This window comes from Melospiza melodia, chromosome 2 (genome assembly GCF_035770615.1).
Source record: "Melospiza melodia melodia isolate bMelMel2 chromosome 2, bMelMel2.pri, whole genome shotgun sequence".
NCBI lineage: Eukaryota > Metazoa > Chordata > Aves > Passeriformes > Passerellidae > Melospiza > Melospiza melodia.
The window spans coordinates 20,999,653-21,020,442 of record NC_086195.1 but is presented as its reverse complement, the minus strand read 5'-3'; the positions used below and the strand labels follow the sequence as shown (position 1 = coordinate 21,020,442).

The 20,790-nt window shown below is 42.5% G+C and overlaps 1 protein-coding gene across 3 annotated transcripts in view; it reads left to right on the top strand.

Moving 5' to 3' along the window:
- The window catches only part of TBL1X (transducin beta like 1 X-linked), a 191,593-nt gene extending 182,537 nt beyond the window's left edge, over positions 1–9,056 (top strand). For all 3 annotated transcript variants that reach the window (XM_063147903.1, XM_063147890.1, XM_063147898.1), the window contains 4 exons: positions 1,270–1,397; positions 2,534–2,699; positions 3,446–3,547; positions 4,602–9,056. In XM_063147903.1, coding sequence (XP_063003973.1) covers positions 1,270–1,397; positions 2,534–2,699; positions 3,446–3,547; positions 4,602–4,628 — 423 coding nt within the window. In that variant the 3' untranslated portion in view covers positions 4,629–9,056. The remainder of the gene's footprint in view (positions 1–1,269; positions 1,398–2,533; positions 2,700–3,445; positions 3,548–4,601) is intronic.
- The last annotated feature ends 11,734 nt before the right edge of the window (positions 9,057–20,790 follow it).

The following is a 20,790-nucleotide window of genomic DNA, read 5'->3' as shown; positions in this document are numbered from 1 at the left end:
TGTTCATAGGTGGACTGATGTCTGCTCTGTCTTTGCCACATGCCCAGTGAGGTTTTCATCACTTTGGATTCCAGATGTGTTATTGCAGGCTAGTGACAGAGCTGGAGATTTACAGAAAACGGGCAAAAGGCAGCAGCTTGCCTGTCATGCTGCCACAAAGCACTATTGTATAACTGTTCTTGCTCTGCTTAAACATCCTGACCCAGTGGTGACACATCTTTTTGGTGCCCAGTTGCATGCTGTGTTTTAAAAACCACTATGGTTCAGTGTTGTTGTTACCAGTTCAAGTTCCTGACCACTGAATTTGGCACAGGAGCCAGTGCTTTGCTATCTCTGGCCTCACCTGGGTATAAAAACCTTCATTGGTGGAGACGGAGACAGCAAATGCTCCAAATGAAGGCATTATTCTTCTTCCTTTTCCTTTGTAAATCACTCCTCTCCAACTTTTTTCTTCTCTGTTTTTGGAATTCACAAGCTTTTCCTATAACTTCTTGGAACATGCTGCCTGTCAGCTGTAGAACATGGCTGAGCTTTGTGTAGCATTTCCAAAAGCTATCTCAGGTACACTGATGGGAATTCAGCATAAGAGCACATCATTCTCTTGGTCAGACTACAACAACTGAGCTAAGTCATTACTACGTTTTCAGTATCTCTCTGAAACTGACTGACTAAATTTGAGCTATTTTCCCTGCTGTGAATTCCTTCATCTTACTTTCTCAGTTAGCTGACAAAAAGAGGTACTAAATTACCTGTCATCTCTACACTGAAGTATTTGACCATGTAACACTACAGAAACAGCTGATTGTCTTCCATCTTCTATACTGTTAAAAACAGGGGAGAGACAAATAGAGTTCAGGAGGAAAAGGAAAATTTTACTAGCATAAGAGAAAATTGCTGTGTTCTAAGCAGTTGCTGCAATTTTCTTCTTGTCCTTTAAAATGACTGCTGTTGCAATGTATGAATAAAATTCTGGTTAAACTTCTTCAAATAGATAAACTTCTGTGTGAAAATAGTTACAGCCTTTTGGAACTACAGCAACTCTTTAGTTCTTATCTATTGAATAAATACTATTAAATGTGTAACTCTTCTCCCTACTGGAATTATTTTAATGTATGTGCCAAATTGCTGCATTAATAAATTATATTAATGTGTATTCAGGTGAGTCGAGATCTCAAATAAACAAATGTAAGAATAACATAGAACTGAAATAATTCAACTGAGAAGAGATTAATAATGTTGCCATTTTCCTCCATTATTCCTCTGATTTAGATATGGAGTATGAAGCAAGATACTTGTGTACACGATCTTCAGGCTCACAGCAAAGAGATTTACACTATCAAATGGAGCCCTACAGGACCAGGCACCAGCAACCCAAACTCCAACATCATGTTAGCAAGGTAAAAAATACCTCTCTTTCTAGCCTGCCAAGAAGGATCATCTTTCTGACATGTAACCCCACTGTCACTTTGCCATCAGTCTTCCTGCAGACAATTTATCTGTGTGTGTAAGTCAGGAGGATGGATACAAAGGGAAAGGATTCGTATTTGAAAAAAGAAAGGGAACAAAGAAAGAAAATTGAGTCATGTGGTATTTAACTTTTCAGCTGCCTTGATAAAATGGTTGTAAATTTGACATTGCACTTTCATATCCAGCATTGCGTTGCTGGGAGTGAAAATCTTATGGCAGGTGCTGTCAGGATTCAGGCAGCTGGAATGGTTTGTCACTGGAGTCATGCAACTCACCTGGGCAGTTGGAGAAAATTTTTGTAGCTTTAGCTAATAGAGAAAAGCTTGGATAGTCTTTGAAGTTCCACTTGAAAATCTGTGCAAAATTCTTCTTTGAGCTTAGAAGATACATTTACTTGTAGAATGCCAATTGATGGTAGTACAGTGGGTTTATCAGATCAGCTCATGGCGTGTGCAGTGTGGGGAGAAGCTGTATCAAAACTGGTTTATTTTACTCCTTAGTCTGAGAGTGGACATGGAAGAACCTCACTTTTCTGGAGTTATTCTTTTAATATTATTTTTAATGCAAATTATTTCCTTTGCCTTTCTCCAAGCCCACAGTTTGGGATTGAAATGGAATGTAGCAAAAATATCACTGAAACAAAGTGAAAAGAGCCACAGTTCTAGAGAAGTATAAAATGCTAATTCATTAAACAGGGTGAATCTATTAGGAGTAAGATCTCTCTGGGCCCATTTAGCCCATTAATGACAAGATATATTTGACCTTCCTGAATAACAGGAGGTAGAATCTCAAAAGTGGGGAGCTTGGCCTTGTTAGGGCTATATAGAGCACACCCACATATGCCCTAAGGGTCCTCATACAAGAATTCAGTTCTACAGCTGTAGTTCTTAAGATAAAAAACATACAGGCTGTGGTACATTTCAGCTTTTCTGTTTGAAACATTATGTCTTGCTTAGCCAAAGGAAAAAAAAACCCTGTGGTATTTTCTTTTAACACCTACAGTCTCACAGTACAAGTTGATTAGCACCCAGATGATTACATTCACGTGTTTGAATGCTTCTTGCAGTGCTTCGTTTGATTCCACGGTTCGGCTGTGGGACGTTGACCGAGGCGTCTGCATCCACACGTTAACAAAGCATCAAGAGCCTGTCTACAGTGTAGCTTTTAGTCCTGATGGAAAATATCTAGCCAGTGGATCCTTTGACAAATGTGTCCATATATGGAATACTCAGGTACTGTTTTGCCTCGTGTGAAGCACATCTGGTTTAGGTGACACTTAAATAGCAAAAGCTTAAATGGAAAATGTGTGTACCTAGGTCATACATGACCTGCCTGCCAGGGTGAACCTGCTGGTATTGGCTGGCACAAATCCATGGCAGCTGAGTCACTCAGGTGCAGTGAAGTGACTGCCCAGAGCAGTTGTGCTTTGTATGCTAAAACAGGTAGCATGCATGAAAATAGGTATGTTGCTTTGAGTCATCAGCTTTGTGAAGCAAAGGTGTAGATTAGAAATAAGGGATACTTTTATTTAGCTACAAACTGAGCTCTGCTGTGAATCTAATGCTCCTTGCTTAGATGTTGTGAAGAGGAGCTATGGATACAAAAATGTACAGGCAGGGGACTGGTGATATTCCGGAGAAAAGTGGGATGTCATAGTTCCACAGATGTAATTCTGGATACTGGTACCTCACAACCTGAATTATCAGCAAACTTCCCAGGCCTTTACTGTTACAGAGTTGACAAAAACAGATGTCTTGAGTCCTACTGTTTCTGGAGGAGCCTGTTGCTCTTCATTGCAAGGACCACTTTCCTGACTGTTTCCTAACACACTGTTTCCTAAAACAAGTTTCCATCACAATATGGAGGTGGCCGTAGCTGGGTGATCTGAATAGCTCCCCCTTTTAACACAGTGTCACATGACAGAGAAAAAGCAGGGGAACTTCTGTATCCAATGTCTGCATGCTGTTTTGCTTTGTAGAGTGGAACTCTAGTCCATAGCTACAGAGGCACCGGGGGCATCTTTGAAGTCTGCTGGAATGCTAGAGGAGACAAAGTGGGAGCAAGCGCATCAGACGGATCGGTAAGGATCATCAACAGCGCAAAAACTGGGGGGAGATTTCTTTTCTGGGAGCATGAACAAAAAGCAGGGTGCTGTATTTGCCTCCTGGGGACAGAGCTGAAGATAGAGGCAGCTCAAGACACAATAAGTTGCTCTGTGTGGTGTATTAAAAATGCTCCTGCTTTGAAAGGTTTTGAATGCTAGGAGGTGGTGTTCCTGTTGGAAATGAAGAATGCTTGTGGAATAGGTGAATACTCCTGAAGATGCCAATGACTTCTAAATATGTATTTGACAAAAACAACAGTAGTGTTGTTTCTATCATTATCTGTCAGCTTTAATGAAGAGCAGATCACAGCAGTCAACTCTGTAACAAACAGTTACCCTGGAGCTTTCAGAGTTTGATTCCACAGAAGAATATTCCTATTCCTTTGAATAGGAATAGATAAAGGAGGAAATATTCAGCATGATACCCAAAGATTTTGTCATGTGGTAAAAGAGAAGTATTGCCGTGGGTACTGATTATTCCTTACTATTTTTTTGCTGTTAATGTTACTTCTAAAAATATTCAATTGCAGCATGATCAGCTTGTGCAGGACACACCTGGCTGGCTGACATAACTACTTCAGAGAGTATTTTTCATCTGATTTTAACAAAGGGAACAGCTATGACATGATTCAGTTGTTTGAGCTTAGTTGTGCCATCTCAGACAGTGCCATGCCTGGCTCCCAACAGCTGCTCCAAATGGGCACTTGTCCACTGTCATGCTTGCCAAGCCTGCGTCTGTTCTGGATATATTTCAGAAGTGGAAGTGGACATGACATTTAGGGAACTGAATAGATCCCATAATCTTACACCAAAATGTTTGTTTGTAAACCAGCGAAAGCCCAGCTAAGTGTTAAATGTGTGGGTTTCACTTGGGCTCTCTGCTATGTCAGTTTGTCCCTTTACTTGTGTGCTGATTTGAGGCTGGGGAGTGTAACATCCAGCTGGCTGGTCCACCTGTGTACAGGGTGCATGACTGGGATTTCCACATCACCTTCACAAATGCTCTTAACACAGGCTCTTCTCTCCACAGGTTTGTGTTCTAGACCTGCGGAAGTAAAAGTGAAATGTTTTAGAAGAAATTTCAAATGGACCAGCAGTGAATGTGTGGGGAGAAGCACTCTTCAAAACTATTCTTAACAGCTCCAGAACTGTACAAACTTGAACAAAGTTAGAGTGTACCGTGAAACCGACTCTCCCTGGCCACAGGTGACTTGTATTTTGTCCGTAACCTTCATCAAGGAGTAAAATCACAGTCACTTCAGAGGGGGAGGGAATGGTTTCCACCTGGAACATTCAGCCTTGGAAGCATGAAGCCACCAGCTAGGCATTGCACTGTTTGGTTTGCATCTGAGAACTTGCTCTGATGGCTGGGGAAAAAAAAAAAAAAAAAAAAGCTGTGCCAAAAAAATTAATAAAAAGGAAAAAAAAAAAAAAAGAAAAAAAAAAAAAAGAAAAATGCTGTGATAAACCAAAAGGGAAAAAAACCCTCCTCCATGCGGTGTTGTATTTTTTCCTTCCAATTTGGACACTACAGTTGCTCTCCCAAAGGACGTTCAAAGACCAGTTTGTACTGATGAAATGCTCAACTTTGTAATCACAACACTTTCTATTTTCTAGACTACTTTTTTTGTTCAGTGGTTTTTCTATCAGCTGGAATATTGCAGCCTGGAGGATCCCAGGCTTAGGATGAAACTTTTGTTTTCCTTTTATTTCTCCCTTCCACTCCCAGCTTTTCCTTCCTTTTTTTCTCCTCTTTCTTTTTGCCCCCCTTTTTTTTTTTTTCTTTTCCCTGTATGCCCCTAGTAGATGCAGCCAGGTGGACATGACAATGAAAATTTTTGACAGACTGCTTCTCCTCTCCTCTATAACTTCCTTTTCCTTTCTTTCTCTCCATTTAAAAGAAAAAAAAATCCTCCATGCTTCAGATCTTAGCGTCTCAAGGGCACTTTCAGCAAATTGTGTAATAAGTGCTTTATATAAGAATGCAGTGCTGGGGAAGATTTTTACAGGAGAAAGATGACTTTTAACAGAAAGAACCCAGTGTATTTTTGGAAAAAAAATATTTTTTATGTTAAACAGTTTTAAAAGCCTAAATGGCCACAAAATGTAGACCAGTTGTGTAATTCAAGCAAAAAGAATGACACAGAGTCCAGGGAACATGAAAGGCGCAGTATCCTTTTTCTCTCCTCTCTCAGAAAGTGCTGTAAGAAAAAATGGTGTTTGATACAAGAAATACCAGTCCTTTACTAAAGTCCTTTTCCAGCAGCCAGCCATTTGCATAGTCTCATTCCATTTTTTATGGCTGTTTGATGATGTAAACTTACTCAAAGGGATTCAGAAACCTGAGACTATAACATTCATTTTCTCTAGTCTGTATTTCTGTTTGTTTTCAGTAACCAGGAGAAAATGCTTGTGTATCTTCTTTCCTCTAGAGATAGTTCAGATTTTGACAGAATATGGGTTTTGCTGCCTGTGGCCTTGCTGAGCAGTGCTGTCTTCCACTGTTCATTATTCCAGTCAGTCAGTGGGGTTTTGCCACTGACTTAATGAGACCAGGTGGACTGAAATACATTGACTGCATCTGTCACTGCTGAAGAATGGACTCTCATCAAGCTCCTGTCCATCCATGGACCACACACACCCAAAGGCTCTGTCATTGCAGTGGGTGATGTTGCTGTCACCACATGTGTGCTGCATCCTGCAGGGAAAGCTCTGGGTCTGCACTTGGAGGGTCACTGTCTGCCCAGACTGGTCTGGCCTCAAGGGTGTCCTCAGTGTGGTGCTCTGGAGCAATGAATTCATTAGCTTATGACATCCTATGTAAGTTCCATCTCGGCATGTAAACCTCAGTGGGGTGCTCTGGAGCAATGAATTCATTAGCTTATGACATCCTATGTAAGTTCCATCTCAACGTGTAAACCACTGGAAAGTTGTGGGGTGAAATTATCAGAACAACAATGGAGAGTTCCAAAGCACCACGAATCCAATCCACTGTGGACAAGATTTCCTTACTGCAGCCGTGACACCTGCACAGATGCCAGCTGAAGACTGCACTGCTCTAATTGAGGAAATGACAAATGCAAAGAAGGACACATCGGCAGAGTTTACTGAAAGGGCTGTAAGCTATAAGGCAGCCTTGGGTGGTGTCAGGCATGGCTTAGATCCTCAGAACTGGCTGAGTCATGCAGGTGTCTTCTCTACAGCCTAGGCTGGGATCTGTAGGAGAGAGTAGACAGGCCACAAACCTCTTAACAAATGTAGAACTCTGTGGCCCAGAGTCTCTGTAACACAGTATCATCCCCTGGGTTTGACCACAGCTGCTGGAGGTGTGATTTGATCTGAGCAAATCCAGAGCCCTCGGGCTGAACTGGTGGTGTGAGACCTGCTGAGATCCATCATCCTGGAATCTGAACACCATCTGTTCTCTGGAGTTTTCTTCTCTGTATGCTTGCATCTGTAGGGGATCTTAGTCCTTCTAGTGGAACTAGACGCTGCCAGCTTCAGCTGCATTTCCTAAAGATACATCTTGGGAAAGGAGAAAAGAATAGAAAGAAGTAACTGCTGAAAAGAATGGAAAGAAGTAACTGCTGAAAGTATTAGTTGAAAACAGTTATGTGGAATTATGGTTACTAGTGATAGTTAAGGTTGTTTGTAATTTATCTCAAATAATTGGATGCCAGGCAGTGTCAAGGATTATTTTTGATGTTAAATGCTTTTATATGCTGGTTTTAGTTTTTTGCACCAAGAGCATGGCTGTAGATCACCATGTGGCAGTTTTGCACTCTTTCCTAATAACCACATGTACCTGCTAATTTGAAGTCACTCCTTTTTTTGAAAAAAAAGAGGATTGCTCAAAGAGTCTTGAACTTGAATACAGGGGCACAATGTGGTTTTGTGAGGCGTTGTTGGGACAATGATCTGACTGCAGTCATTGCGTGTAAACGGTTAAATTCCTGCGCTGCTTTTGGGGCAGTTCTGAGAATAACAAGCAGAAGTTGCTGGTCTGTGGGAGGGCAGCACTGATGGGGCTCTGACCTTGCCTCTGTCCCTTGAGTGACTCCTGAATAGGCCAGACCTCAGGGTTTGAAGAGGTTCATTTGCTCAGTGCTCCATGGCTGGCTGGCTCCACAGCCCATGCTTCACAGTTGTTCCCAGGATAGCTACTGTAGAAAACAGGGCAGTGTCTGTGACACCTGTTCCTTTTTTAACATTTTTTTAATTTGTCAGAACACCACTTTGCTTGCCTACATGGAGGTAAGGAGCCAAGAGAAACAAAATTTGAGTGTCAATTGTTTTGCAGAGCTCATGTGTGAGAGAGGCTGCTGCTCCAGAAAGTTTTCTAGATGGACCATCAGAGTTAAAAGCAGTGTATGTGAAGAGCTAAGAGAATTCACTTTTCTAACCTTCCACAAAATCCTGAAGACTGGAAAGATGCTGTAGTAGCATCTTTAGTAGCTAGTTTTCAGCTGAAATGAGAGCTGTTAAGGAAGGCAGGAGGTGGAGTTGCAAAGGTTAATCTTAACCTAAGGACATGGTTTCTTCAGGACACAAACAGTGCGGGCAGAGAGCTTTTCCAGGCTGCAGTTCCAGGTGGGAGTCTCAGCCCAGCCTGCAGCACTGAGCTCCTGGGAGCTCTCCCTCCCTCCCCTCCAGCAGCAGCACATTCCCAAGCTGGCAGAGCCTCTCTGAGACTCCCCTGCAGCCGAGCTGCACAAAGCAACAGCCCAGGGCACTTGCTAAGATTTCTTCCTAGAATTTTGTTTAGAGTTCTTTGTAACAGAAGAGAAATGGAAAACCTAAGTGACCAAACAGGATTGTGAAACCATCCAGAGACTTGCTGGATTTTTATTATTGCTGGCTGTCTGGAACTGGCCTGGGAGTGAAAAAAACCCCAGTTTCTGAAAAACCACTATATTCTGTGGGTTAGAAGGATACTGAATCTTTTATGTAGGAAACACTGGGTCCCTTATGGGGCAATAAAGGGCCTGACTTACAGGGTTATACACACATTAACCCCATGCTACATCTTAGAAATTTCCTTTTAATTTGTAAAAAAAAAAAGAAAAAAATAGCTAATTTTAGAGCCAAGTGAAGTGCACTTTGTCAAATGTAAGGGTCTGCTTTGTTTTTGGGTTTCTTTTTCTTTTTCCCTTTTTAATTTTTCCGCCTTTTTTTTCCTCTTACTGCCTTTTTAAAAGATGTGGTTCTTTGTCAATTGCAGAAATGTTCTTTCAGCCACTCACTGAAATTCTGAATTCTGGCTTCTGCAGTTTTTATTGTCTGTGTCAGACTTGCAGCCAGACTTGGTTCTCATTTAAGCATTTCCCAGGTTCTGTTGAAACAACATCAACCCTTATTTTGTTTCTCCCCCACCCACACTTTCTTCAAATTCACCTTGTGTATTGTAGCTCATTTGTTTTAAGGAGAGAATCAACAGATCATATTCAGTGTCTTGAATAAATTGCTATATTTTGATATTAGAGAATTCTGTGCGTGTTGTTCCTTATTCTTTTCTGGTTGTTTTGCATCCTGCACATAAGAGCTGGGGTTGAGTGACTGAAATTGTGATGTGGTGTCAGAGCTTAAGTTGTGATGTGGTGTCCCTGGCCGGTGGATGTTTAAAAACCTTGACCATGGGTTCATAGGATTTTGTAGTACACAGGGCATGGACACTTTAGCCTCTATTTTTCTTTACTTTATTACAGATTACCACAAACACCACAACTCACCATTAGCAAGTACACCTATAATAAAGAAAGTAAATATATAAATATATAGCTATTACAGAGTAGTATCTGCAGCATTGATATAGCAACAATCAGTGATACAGCAGCAATAAATTTATAGCAACAATCAAATATAGCAGCATCCAATAGTAGTAGCAATTAAGTATGTATATATATATATATATAAATTACAGGTTACAACTAAGTTGTTACTGCTGAAACTTGGCATTAATACAACAGCAGATAAACTTAGGATAAGTTGATCACATGTACAGATTGGACACCAAGCTGTAGATCTCAGAAGGGGCATCCCAGGGGTGGGAGGATGAAAGGGGCCAGCCCCAGCCTTGGGCTGAGTGAGGGAGCAGTAGAACAGGCAGGGTCCTCCTTCAGGTGCAATCCATGTCACAGAGTTTGGAGTCAGCAAGGCTTCCCCAATGATGGTCCAAGGTCTTGCAGACCTGTGTAGGAAAGGGACAAGGATGTGCAGTGCAGGAAGAGAAAGAGAGCTGATTTGGATAGAAAATCATCTCTATCATAGACACATAAGAGGGTTCAGGACACCACCACTTTGAGCAGCCAATGGATGCAGTAATTTCTGGTTTTCACCTGGGACACCTGACAGATTATGATTTCAGTTGTGTTTTGGAACTTCTGCTCTTGCAGTTGAAACAGTGGAACTTACCAATACATTCTTTCTCAGGATGTTATCCCCTTTTTCCAGACTATTTTTCAGCTTTTCAGGTGATGTTACTTGGACTTGCACTTTCTGAGGGTATCTCAGGATGTCTCTGGTACCCAGCTGCATTTCAGAGATGCTGGCTGCACTTCTCAAGAGCTTCTGGTGCCCAGGCTCACATCTCCCAGGCTGGCTGGTCATTTCTCTCCCAGAATTTTGGCAGACTTCTCCTGTTGAGTACTTTTTCCTTCTGAATCAGGTCACCTTTGTAGCTGTTCCCATCACATGTTTACTGTTTGATTTTATTTCCTCCAATGCTGTATTTATTGGAAATTTATACAGCTGGTAAGGAACCAATTTGAGTAAAATTGGGTTGTTGAAGTACTTTTTAAAGTTTCCTTCAAATAAGTTTCCTGAAAAGGACATTTCTCCATATAAAATAAATTGAACTTGAGTTCTGATCAAGGTAAATCGTTAATTTTTCTTTACCCAGGCTAAAATTCAACCTTGCTTAAGCAGTTGGAAGTTTTTGAAGAACTTCACATGAGTGGAATATTCTGAAGTTGTCACAGTCATCCTCTGTGTCAGGAGCTCCCATGGGCTCCTTTCTCTGCTTAGGGCTTAAGGCACTGACCTGAAAGGATGCAAGGGGAGGGGATTGCTCAGCATTAACAGGCTGAGTGTTGTGTAGATTTTGGTGGGGTTTTATTCCACCAAATGGTTTCCATGGTACCTGGGGGGATTCAGCATGAAATGGGGTTCTGGCTTTGTGACCATGTAAGAGGCTGAACCATTGACCTGAGCTAAGGCTGATTGTCCAAAGCCTTCAAAAGGAATTAGTGCTCAGAGCAAAACCAGTCCTGTGTGTCACATCATCCACTTCTGAGGTGTTTAAGGACCCAGAGCATCAAGTTAGGATTGATATATAACATTTGGAAAGACAAAGGGGCTAGAAAAGCTGGTGTGCTGGTGATGAGCACCTCAACACATAATGTGTTCAAAAAAAAGAGAATGCAATGCACTTTCATGACATTTGTGTCAGTTCATGTTCTGACTCAGCACTTACATCTTCATAGCAGCTTCTCAAAATAAAAAATATGAGAGCCAAGGAGACAGCTACAGTGGGGCTGGAGCTTCAGGGGTAGTGCTATATAAAGTTCTCACTTTACCTGCTTCTTAAATAAATGCTATGTCATGGTCCTATTTTTAGTCATGTTATTTTCCAGGAATGTTTTCAGACAATGTATGAGTGTCAAGCTAAAATTGTAGTTTAGTTTTCCTGCCTTTATCCTCTCTATATATATTTACTTAACCTGAATTATGTGACAACTAACAGTGGAAGCATTGAGCAGTCCTAAACATTTGCTTCTCACTTCTGTCAGTGTGCAGTACAATTAAGGGCACTTTTAGAGCTATTCTGGGAAGATGTAATATTGCAGCATCTCACACAACTCCTTTCCCTGCCATCATTCTGTGTATCATTTCCAGCCAAGGGTGAGATCAGCACAGACCATTAAGAGCACATGCAATTTCATATTGAAGCTCTGTGGTATAAAAAATAATTTTTAAAGCTTTGAAGTCTTTTAAGTGAAGAAATTACTCACTTGGCAAGGAATTTATCATCATTGCTGACTCCTTTCCCAATAGGAAGGAAGATCTTTTGTTTCCTTAGAGATAGGTTTTTTCCACTTCCTTTTGAATATAGTCAAAAAACCAAAAGAATACAAAACCTAATAGTTGCAGGAAAGCAGCTATATCCTCTTTCATGGCTGCAAGGTCTAACATCATTTACCTTCAAAGAAGAAGCCTTGACTTCACCATGTGATTCATTAGTAATGATTTCAATACAAGAGATCAAAAAAAATTCTGCTCATCACTTTGCTATCCTTTCCGTTAAATACTCGGATAAAGTTGACATCCTTGTCCTTCACTAGAGTAATTCATCACAGTCAAATGCACAACAGACAAAAATGGATTTGGCTGCAAAGCACTGCCATTTTGCAGTTCCAAATCTGAGAATTACCTCTCTAGGCTTGTGAGAATCTGTAGTGTCAAGTGAGCATCACATCCCTACATGTTGTGTTACAGTTCCTGAAAAAATTCTGAATGTTTTCTTGAAGGGAAATACAGAAATGCCAGACCCTTAGGAGGGCATTTGAGGCATCCTGCAATCCTTACAGTCATGGTGTCCTAACAGCTGGACTGTAAAAGTGGCTGAGTGCCTGCAGAGAGCTCTGTCAGTGAGGGCACTGTGGGGAGATGACTGAGGTAAAAAGGAAACAGTGCAGAAATTACAGCGAAAATGCAGCTGCTGCTCCCTGGAATGAGCATGGTGACAACATCTGACCTCCCACACACAACACAGTCTAAGGGAGACTAAGCAGAGCATGGGGCAGAGACCACAGCCAGGGTTTGTCCAGACCTGTGCAGAGAAGGGAACTCAGTGGTGCTTCCTAGCTGAAAAGCTGCTTAGCACCTGAAAAACAAGGGAGAAAAAGGAAGCCCTTGAATTAGCAACCATGACAAAATCCCTCTCCTTGGACTGACACATCCCCATCCCAAGGTTATCTCAGGTACTCTGCTGACAGTCCCACCCCCAAGGTCCCACACCCTCAGTGAGTGAGGTGTGTGGCTCAAGTCACTCCGTCTCCACCTAAACATAAAGAAATAGTATAAAAGTAAGTTAAGAATGGGAAGAAGTCAGGGAAGTCTCCAGAGTAACTTGTGGGGTCAGCTGATGTAGGGGAATAGAATCTAGGTAAATAAAGGTAGTATAGAAAGTAATCTTACCCCTAAAGAGCTGCAGCTGAGCCAAGTATTAAGGATTAGGAGCAGGCTGATGTTTAACAGGCCACAGCTGTAGCCAATAAAGAAGAGTGTTATAAAAGAGTGGATTGGTTGGCTGAGGGGAGCTGGAGTCAGCTGGCTGCTGTGAGGACAAGGCAGAGTCAGTGCCTGGAGGAGCTGCTTACAAGAACCCTTGAGGAGGTATGAAACTCTAGCAATATGGAACCCTTGCAATGTAATGACAATAGAACTCTTGCACTGTAATGGCAACAAGCTGATGGGGTGAACCTTCTCTCCCACAGGAGACACCTGTTAGGCAAGATCTGTATTCCATGAGCACAGAATGATTTTTCTCAAGTTTTGTTAGGACTGGAGCTTGTCACTGTTGCTTTGAATTATATGTTGATTTGGATACGTTTTTTCAGTCAGACACTCTCCCCAGCAATCCTTGAACCCTGTCATAGCTTCATTACTAAAGGGTATTATTCTGTAACCTGTTAATGTGAGTCCTTCAAGGGCGTTGACAGAGAAATCAAACATTAAGGGTTTGAGAAAACCTCTCCTTTCCATGTGACAGGCAACCCAGACTGCCAAGACAGAGATCTGATGGGAAAAGCCCTCAGCTGGTGTTTCCTTCCTTGAAGCCCTGGACAGTGGCTGCTTGTCAGCTTCTTTCCCAGAGGCTGGTCTGGGGAGAATCATGAGAAATTTTTGTGCAATGAAGTGGCCGTGTCTAATCGTTCACCACTCACCTTCCTCCACAGAGGATGACCAAGGCAGAGAGCCTGTGCCTCAGTCAGTTCACACAGACATCCTTTTTTTTTCTTTAATATCCCCATTAGAAGTCCATGTCTCATGACTTGATCAAAGAATACATATCAAAGCAATTTTTAAAAATGTAACATTTCTAATCCACCAACATTTAGAGTGGCATCCTGACTTAGGTCTGCTCAGCACAGAGACATTGATGAAGACTGTAGTAAGAGCTATAAAAATCTATTCATAAGCAACATGAGTTTTTAAAATAAAATTATACATCTTCTATATAGAGTGATAAAAAAAGTGTTGGTACAAAATAATTTTTTAAAAATGCTCTGGACTCTGTACCAGAGTCTGTAAAAGAATTATAAATTGAGGAGTATTTCTCCAGATGCAAATTTGGAAACTGAAGACATTGATATGGGAAAGAAACAGCACTTCTCATCACTGTACAAGTTCCATCAGCCAGGGCTGGAGACTGGGGGAGCAGTAGATTAACTGCATCCATCTCTGCAGACCCCTGATCAATACAAACCTCAGCATTCCTGTCTGTACAAAATAGCACATTTCTGCCTGGTTTTGGTTTCTGCACTGACAGGGAAGCAAGCAGGTGGGGAGAGAGGGACTGGTGTGTGCACGGCTCTGAGCTGAGAACTTGTCCCACAGCTTTTATCACCAAACCTTACAAAACTTTTACTTTAAAAACAACCATCAACTGCCTGATCTATTTCTTGAGCCAAGTCTGTTCCAGTAGAAACTGAACAGCAGCCCTTCTAGCAGAAAAGAAGAAATTTAGTTTTATTACATATCACCACTTGAACCACTTCTTCCCAAGTCTGAACCACAAAAGGGTTGGTGCTCCTCCCTCCTTTGGTGGAATGATAAGCTGATCAGCTCCCAAAATAAAATTAAGAGAATGAAAACCAGCTTGCTTTCTCCTGTACTGTTTTGGCCTAATTCATTAATATTTTCTTTCTCCATGCTATACCCTGCATGCTTTGGGCTGGGGAAGATACCATTACCCAGTTAGTGCTGTGTATCTGGATTTTTTCTGAAGTGGAAGGTCCATTTGGACAAATATTGTATAATGGCCTCTTGGAGGCCCATGTAGTAAATCATTGCTTTAGTTGGTTGAAATAAAGCAAAACCAACCAAATACCCCAACTGTCATGGAAAATAGCCCTGAAAAAAAATAGAAAAGGCAAAGCACTGGAAATTTTATGAGAAAATGTTGCTGGAATTTTTGATGGTGTGTTTGAAGGATACTTGAAGTGAACTGAATGTTAAAATTTTATTCTTAATGAAAATTTAAGTTTTCTTAAACAGAATATTTGTTCATCACTTCAGGTAGTATCTTCTGGGATGCTTGTTTTTTAATAAAATACAATATCATTTGGAGAAGAAAAACAACAATTTAATTGGTTTTGGTTTAGAATTTTTTGTTTATCCATCAGCAGAAACCATGTTTCTATGAATTGAAAACCTAGGGAGAAATTATATGTGGGTGTGCTCTGACATCCGAGTTTTTGTGTAATTGTACCTGAATATTTATCAGTTCCTTTCACAAGTGTCTGCAGAAGCAAGGCAAGAGGCCATTCCACAGTTTCACAGGTATGATTTATCTGGAATAAAATGAATCATTAAGTAACTATCTACAGCATGGTATCTTCACAAAATAAATGCAGACAGTACATGCCATTTTTGTCTCCCAGTAATGTACCAATAAAGCTAATATTTGAGGATGTTGCCATGAAAAAACAAACACATTTTTTTGAGGTTTTACAGACCCAAAGCTAGCAGGCTGGTGCTCAGGCAGCTCTGCTGACAGGATGCCAGGGGCAGGCAGCACCCAGGCATCTCCCACAGCCCCACTGGGAGCCCTGAGCAGGGGCTGCAGCTCCCGGGGCTTCCCCCGTAAAAACGCTGCCAAACTGGGGTGAGGGGTGTCCTGCCACCAAGGCCAGTATTGCTGGCATTGCTCCTTTCTTTTGGCCCAGTGAAGAATGAAATCTGTGAGTACAGAATTAACATCAGTTCTGTGAGCACAGTGGAGGGGCAGCAGCTCAGGCACGAACAACAGCTCCCACTGCCCCATTCCCCGTGAGATGATAAAGGCATCTGGAAGAGAGGAACAATTCTCCTTTGGAGCCTGGTGGCTGCCCCTGTGTCTGCAGCTCACCCATTCATGCCTTCCACAGGTTTCCAGTTACTCAGCATTGGCCCCATTTCCAGTGAAGTGGTGGAACTCGCTATGACAGAGCCCAGCAAACAAGGGTGAAAGGCCTCTGTGACACTTGAAGATGCTTATGAAAAAGTGTCTTGTCTTTGGCAAAATGTATTTTGCTCCGGTAGACATTTTTTTTCGTTTTAAATTCAGATATTAACTTGAAGGAATCTGGGTATATCAGCTTTCAGCCTATAAAATACCCCCTGGGAACCATGAAAAAGCTGCCTTATCTGGCCTCCCCTGCATTGCTCTGGGTGTGATTGCATTCCATGGGGATGGCTGACTGCCTGACACGGGGCATTAGCAGAGCTCAGTTGTTACCCAGAGCACTCAGTGTGGCTGGGGGAAAGCTTCTGATCCTTGGCAAGCCAAGTCTGGAGCCTTGAGGAAAGGCTGGTGAGAGGAATGCTGTGCTCCCTGTCACATGCTGCCACATGACCAGAGGCAGGGTGGAAGGACTTTCATTGCCACATAAAACGTGGTGCTCAGTTGAGTGCTTTTGCCTGAGGAGGGATTTGTGTTGTTGCTTGTTTTTTTTCTTTTCCTCCAGGAAATTCACTCAGGATCTGCTGTAGCAGCAAACCAGGAGCAGATGCTGTCATGTGGCCACAGCTGCAATGAATGGCTGCCAGTGTTTTCTGCTGTCCCGAGTCGTGGTGCCCTCTGAGGGGGGAGGATGCTGCAAGGACACCCCACCCAACGCAGCTGGTTCCTCACACTGCACAAAACCAACCCCAGCACGTTGTTTTACACCCATGTCTTTAAAATGTGCCTCTTTCAGTAAGCTCAGTAACACCCAATGTGTTCAGTTCTCCCCACTCTCAAGGCTTTCCAGGAGGTTCACAGATGCTCAAGTGGGTGGGTACTCTGTGGGACCAGCTGGAGGGCAAGGATCCAAGGCCTCCATTTACCCTCCGACCCCCTCCCTGCTATGGAAAAGCTGGTGGAAAACTAGGACAGGAGAAGGCTTCATCAACAAAATTTGTCTTTATTAACAGTTTTGTCAGTGTCCCACTCCCCAGAGGAAGGAGCACATCTAAATCCCTCACAGCTCTTCTCCACCCCTTAAGACCCAATTTTCTCCCCATAGAATTGAGGGCAGAATCTGCCTGAATTTCATCCCTATGTGACACCAGGGCACAAAGAGACCCACGGTGCCCTTGGCACTGCCATGTGCCACAGGACAGAGCCCAGGGCAATGGTGGCCACCACCCTGCCAGCCTTCTCATCTGCAGGCACTGGCTGTGCAAGGACTCAAATGTGCCCTATGGAGAAGCCTGAAAGCTTCAAAAGCTTCTTGCTGCCCCAAAATGTGATGAAACCTGTAGGGGGGATAGAACATAAGTAAATAAAGGTAGTATAAAATGTAATCTTACCCCTAAGGAGTTGCAGCTGAGCCAAGTATTAGAGATTAGGAGCAGGCCTGATTTTAACAGCCTGCAGCTGTAGCCAATGAGAAGAGTGTTATAAAGGAGTGGATTGGTTGGTTGAGGGGAGCTGGAGTCAGCTGGCTGCTGTGAGAAGGAAAAGTCAGTGCCTAGAGGAGCTGCCTACAAGAACCATTGAGGAGGTATGAAACTCTAGTGGTATGGAACCCTTGCACTGTAATAACAGAAACCCAGCAACCAAGAGATGCTGGAACAGCAAAAATTCTTCCCATCACTTTCATCACTGAATGGTTTCCCTTTAGCTGCATGCTCAAATTTTCTCAGCCTTTTGAAAGCTTTACCTAGAAAACCCCAGGTGGCTTTAGTGGCCTGAATGATCAAGAGTTTGCTTAGAAAGGTGCAGGAAGAGAACCAGCTTTCCATCCAGCTCAAAGCACATCCTAGGGAATATTAACCAGGAGAACAGATTCATGCCTGCATTCCTGGACTGGACTCTGTTCCCTACTCTCCTTTCAGTAAGATTGCATCTTCTTCAGCTGCCAGTTTCAATGTCCACACATGTGCATGTCTGTCCCTTAAAAAATTAACAACCAGACACCACCTGACCTGTCTTATGTCAACTATTGTGGTTTATTGATCATGTGGTTTATTGATCTTCCTCTGGGATTACTGTAAACTTGAGATTCCATAAAAATTTTAAGAATTTTTGGAGATCAGATAACTTATTATCATGGAAACACAGAGGGAAACACTGAAGTATAAGTCAAGTATGGTTATCCAGGGGATGGGGGGATCACATTTAATATTTCACTTTCTAGCTCCATGTATTTGGGCTACAGGAAGGGCTTAGTGAGAGATGTAGTTAGGATTTTGTTACTCAGACATGTGGTGCACCTCATAAATGCAGAACTGTGGTATGCAAGAAATCTGCCTATTCACATTGTTTGTTACTTTATTAGTGCTCATATTTCAACTTTGCAATTAGCCTGAACATCTGGCCAAATAAAACAGTAATTAAATGTATGAGGCTGGCAGGTCAAATACAGAGTGCTTAAAAATAAGTGCTGGTGAATACAGAGAGAAGTTACTGTGTGTGGCTGGGTTTGATAAGCTGACTGGGAGGCTGGGAAAGTGTTTAATGGAGGCAATACCACCCTGCACATAGAGATATCCTCTCTATGTGATTCTACTACACTAATTATATTTCAGTGCATGGATTCAACTGTCTTTTTTTTTCTAATTAACATTTTTTTCCTTTTGATAAATTCAGGAAGGCTTTGTTGTGCTTTGATCCATCCAAAATACAAGAAGCTATAGTTGACAACTGCTCTACTCATAAAACAACAATTTAGCTACATGTATTTTATTAAACAGTATTTAATCCAGTTTTACTTCTGTTTGCTCCTGCTCTGAGTCCCACCTTGCTGTTCCAGGGGAGCAGCTGCCCTCCTGCCCAAGGACTGGGAGTGAGTCCCTCCCACGGTGTGAGATGGAGACCAGAGTCTGACTGCACCATGGGCTTCAGGGCTGACCAGAGCTGTCACTTGTCAGCCCAAGCCATGTTTGAAACTCATGCTAGAAAACAAATGTGCAGGCCAGAGACAAGCGCTTCTTGCACTCACCAGGGCAGCCCTCATGACAACTAAGCAGATAGAAATCACCATCAGAATGAAAGCCAGGATGTGTTTCTGTGTGCTGATGAGCACAAGGGTCTCTCAGCAGTGGTGGCACACTGAAGAAGGCAGTGGTGGTGGCAGAGCTGGACTGTCCAGGATGTTATGTTTGTAGTTTGCCCTGGCTGACCCTTGGAGGACACTGGCCTGTGGCTGCTCCCTCACATGCATGCAGCAAGCACATGGAGTGGGGACGGTCAGGAGATGGACCTCAAAAAATATATTCCTGGTGGGAAGGGAGGGGCATCTGCTGCAATCCTTGAAGAAGGCAGTGCTTTGCCTGATTTGTTGAATAGTGAAGCAAGAACAAGGTTTGTGTAAGGTGAAATGAAATGTGGCTGTGGTTACACATGAGTAGAATCAATTATCATCCAATTTTAAGCTGTGAAGGAATCCTCCTGTACATCCACTGGAGGCTAGGAGCAGCAGGTAAGGAGACTCTCCTCACACACAATTCTTTAATAAGTCAAAACCCACTGTCAGTGTGCTATGCAATGCCCCATATCAGTTTCTAGATACATCAAAATTAGGTCCGTTTTCTTTCTTAGGCTCTCAGGCAAGTCCTAATTTTTCCTGATGACATCCCTTAGATAAGTGATACACAGACACACCATACCCACCCCAACAACAGCCTGGAAAGAACCAGTAGAGGAGAGGAGCAAAGCCTGGTCCTTGCAGAAGGCTGTCCCAGAGCAGCTCCAGGGCTTGGGGGGCAGCACTGGGGCATCCCCTCTGTCCCTGTCCCACACAAATGCCCTGAGCAGGGAGGGAGGGAGGAATTAGTCATTCCCTCATCTCACAGGGCCTCTTGCTACAGCCTGCCACCTCCCAAGTGCTTTCATGCCACATAATTATTCCAGTGAAGGCAGAGACTGTTTATTTTGGTTTAGGGTTTTACTGCTTGGTCCACACCACAGCATATGGAAAGGTTTACTAACAAATCCACCTCCACCTTTTTCCTGCTCTTTTGACCCCGGTTGTGATGAGTATTGCACTGAAAAATTGTCTCTGTTTCAAAAGGCTCAATATAATCTGCTCATAAGTGTGCTGTCTCTTCATACTTTGGTTGGTAACAAATGACTGTGATTAAAAGAAAGGGTCTGGTGATCTGCCAGTAGTTCTGACAAGGAGAGCAGCAATAAAAAGCCGTAAAGCCACAAAGGTTTCCAAAGGGCACAGTGTTGCTACAAACCAAGCACAGCTCTGTAATGATCTGCCTAAATAGCTGTCCAATCATTGTTTAACGCCTTTGTATCAAACAATTAGCTCAAGAAGCTGATTTATTTTAATTAGCCAATCAGTATTTCTCAGTATTGTTTCTGCTGATCCTGAATTTCTAACCTTCCCAAGATTTCCCTGAGTAACCCAGCAAGTTAAGCCTCATGTTATTTTTGCATTAACCTTTCTGCTGCCTTTAATTTTTATTATGATTATTATAATTTTTACTTTTTTTTTACAACAGCTGAAACTGACCTGTGTTGGAAACGGCCAGGAAAGTTCAGCCAAAGTGGATGTGAGCAGGAATTAAAGCCCAGGCCTGGTCACATGCTGAAGAAGAGGAGGGTGATTACTTGGGCTCCAGGGGCTTCCACCCTGCCATCAGTAAACTGTGCTGTAAACTGCTTCCAGAACAGCCAGACAAATCAGATTACTTCTATTTTTGGTATGAAGTCAAAAGCTTAGGGTAGACATAGTCATCATTGTTTCTTAACTTTCAGCCATTCTGGGGAATTGTTTGGGTGTAGGTACCCAGGGCACTGCACAAAAAGAGGTGTATCTGAGTGGGAAAGGAAAATGGATTTAATGTCTCTTCATTCAGCACATGAAGGTATAAAATAGAATACTCCTCAGAGAAGGGATTATTGATTCTACTTGTTCTGTTTTAGATGAGCACTCAGAGCAGGGAAGTGTTTTATGCAAATGTTGTCTCTTAATGCGCCTGCCCCAGCAGCCACTCTCCTGTTAGGTAATTACACATAA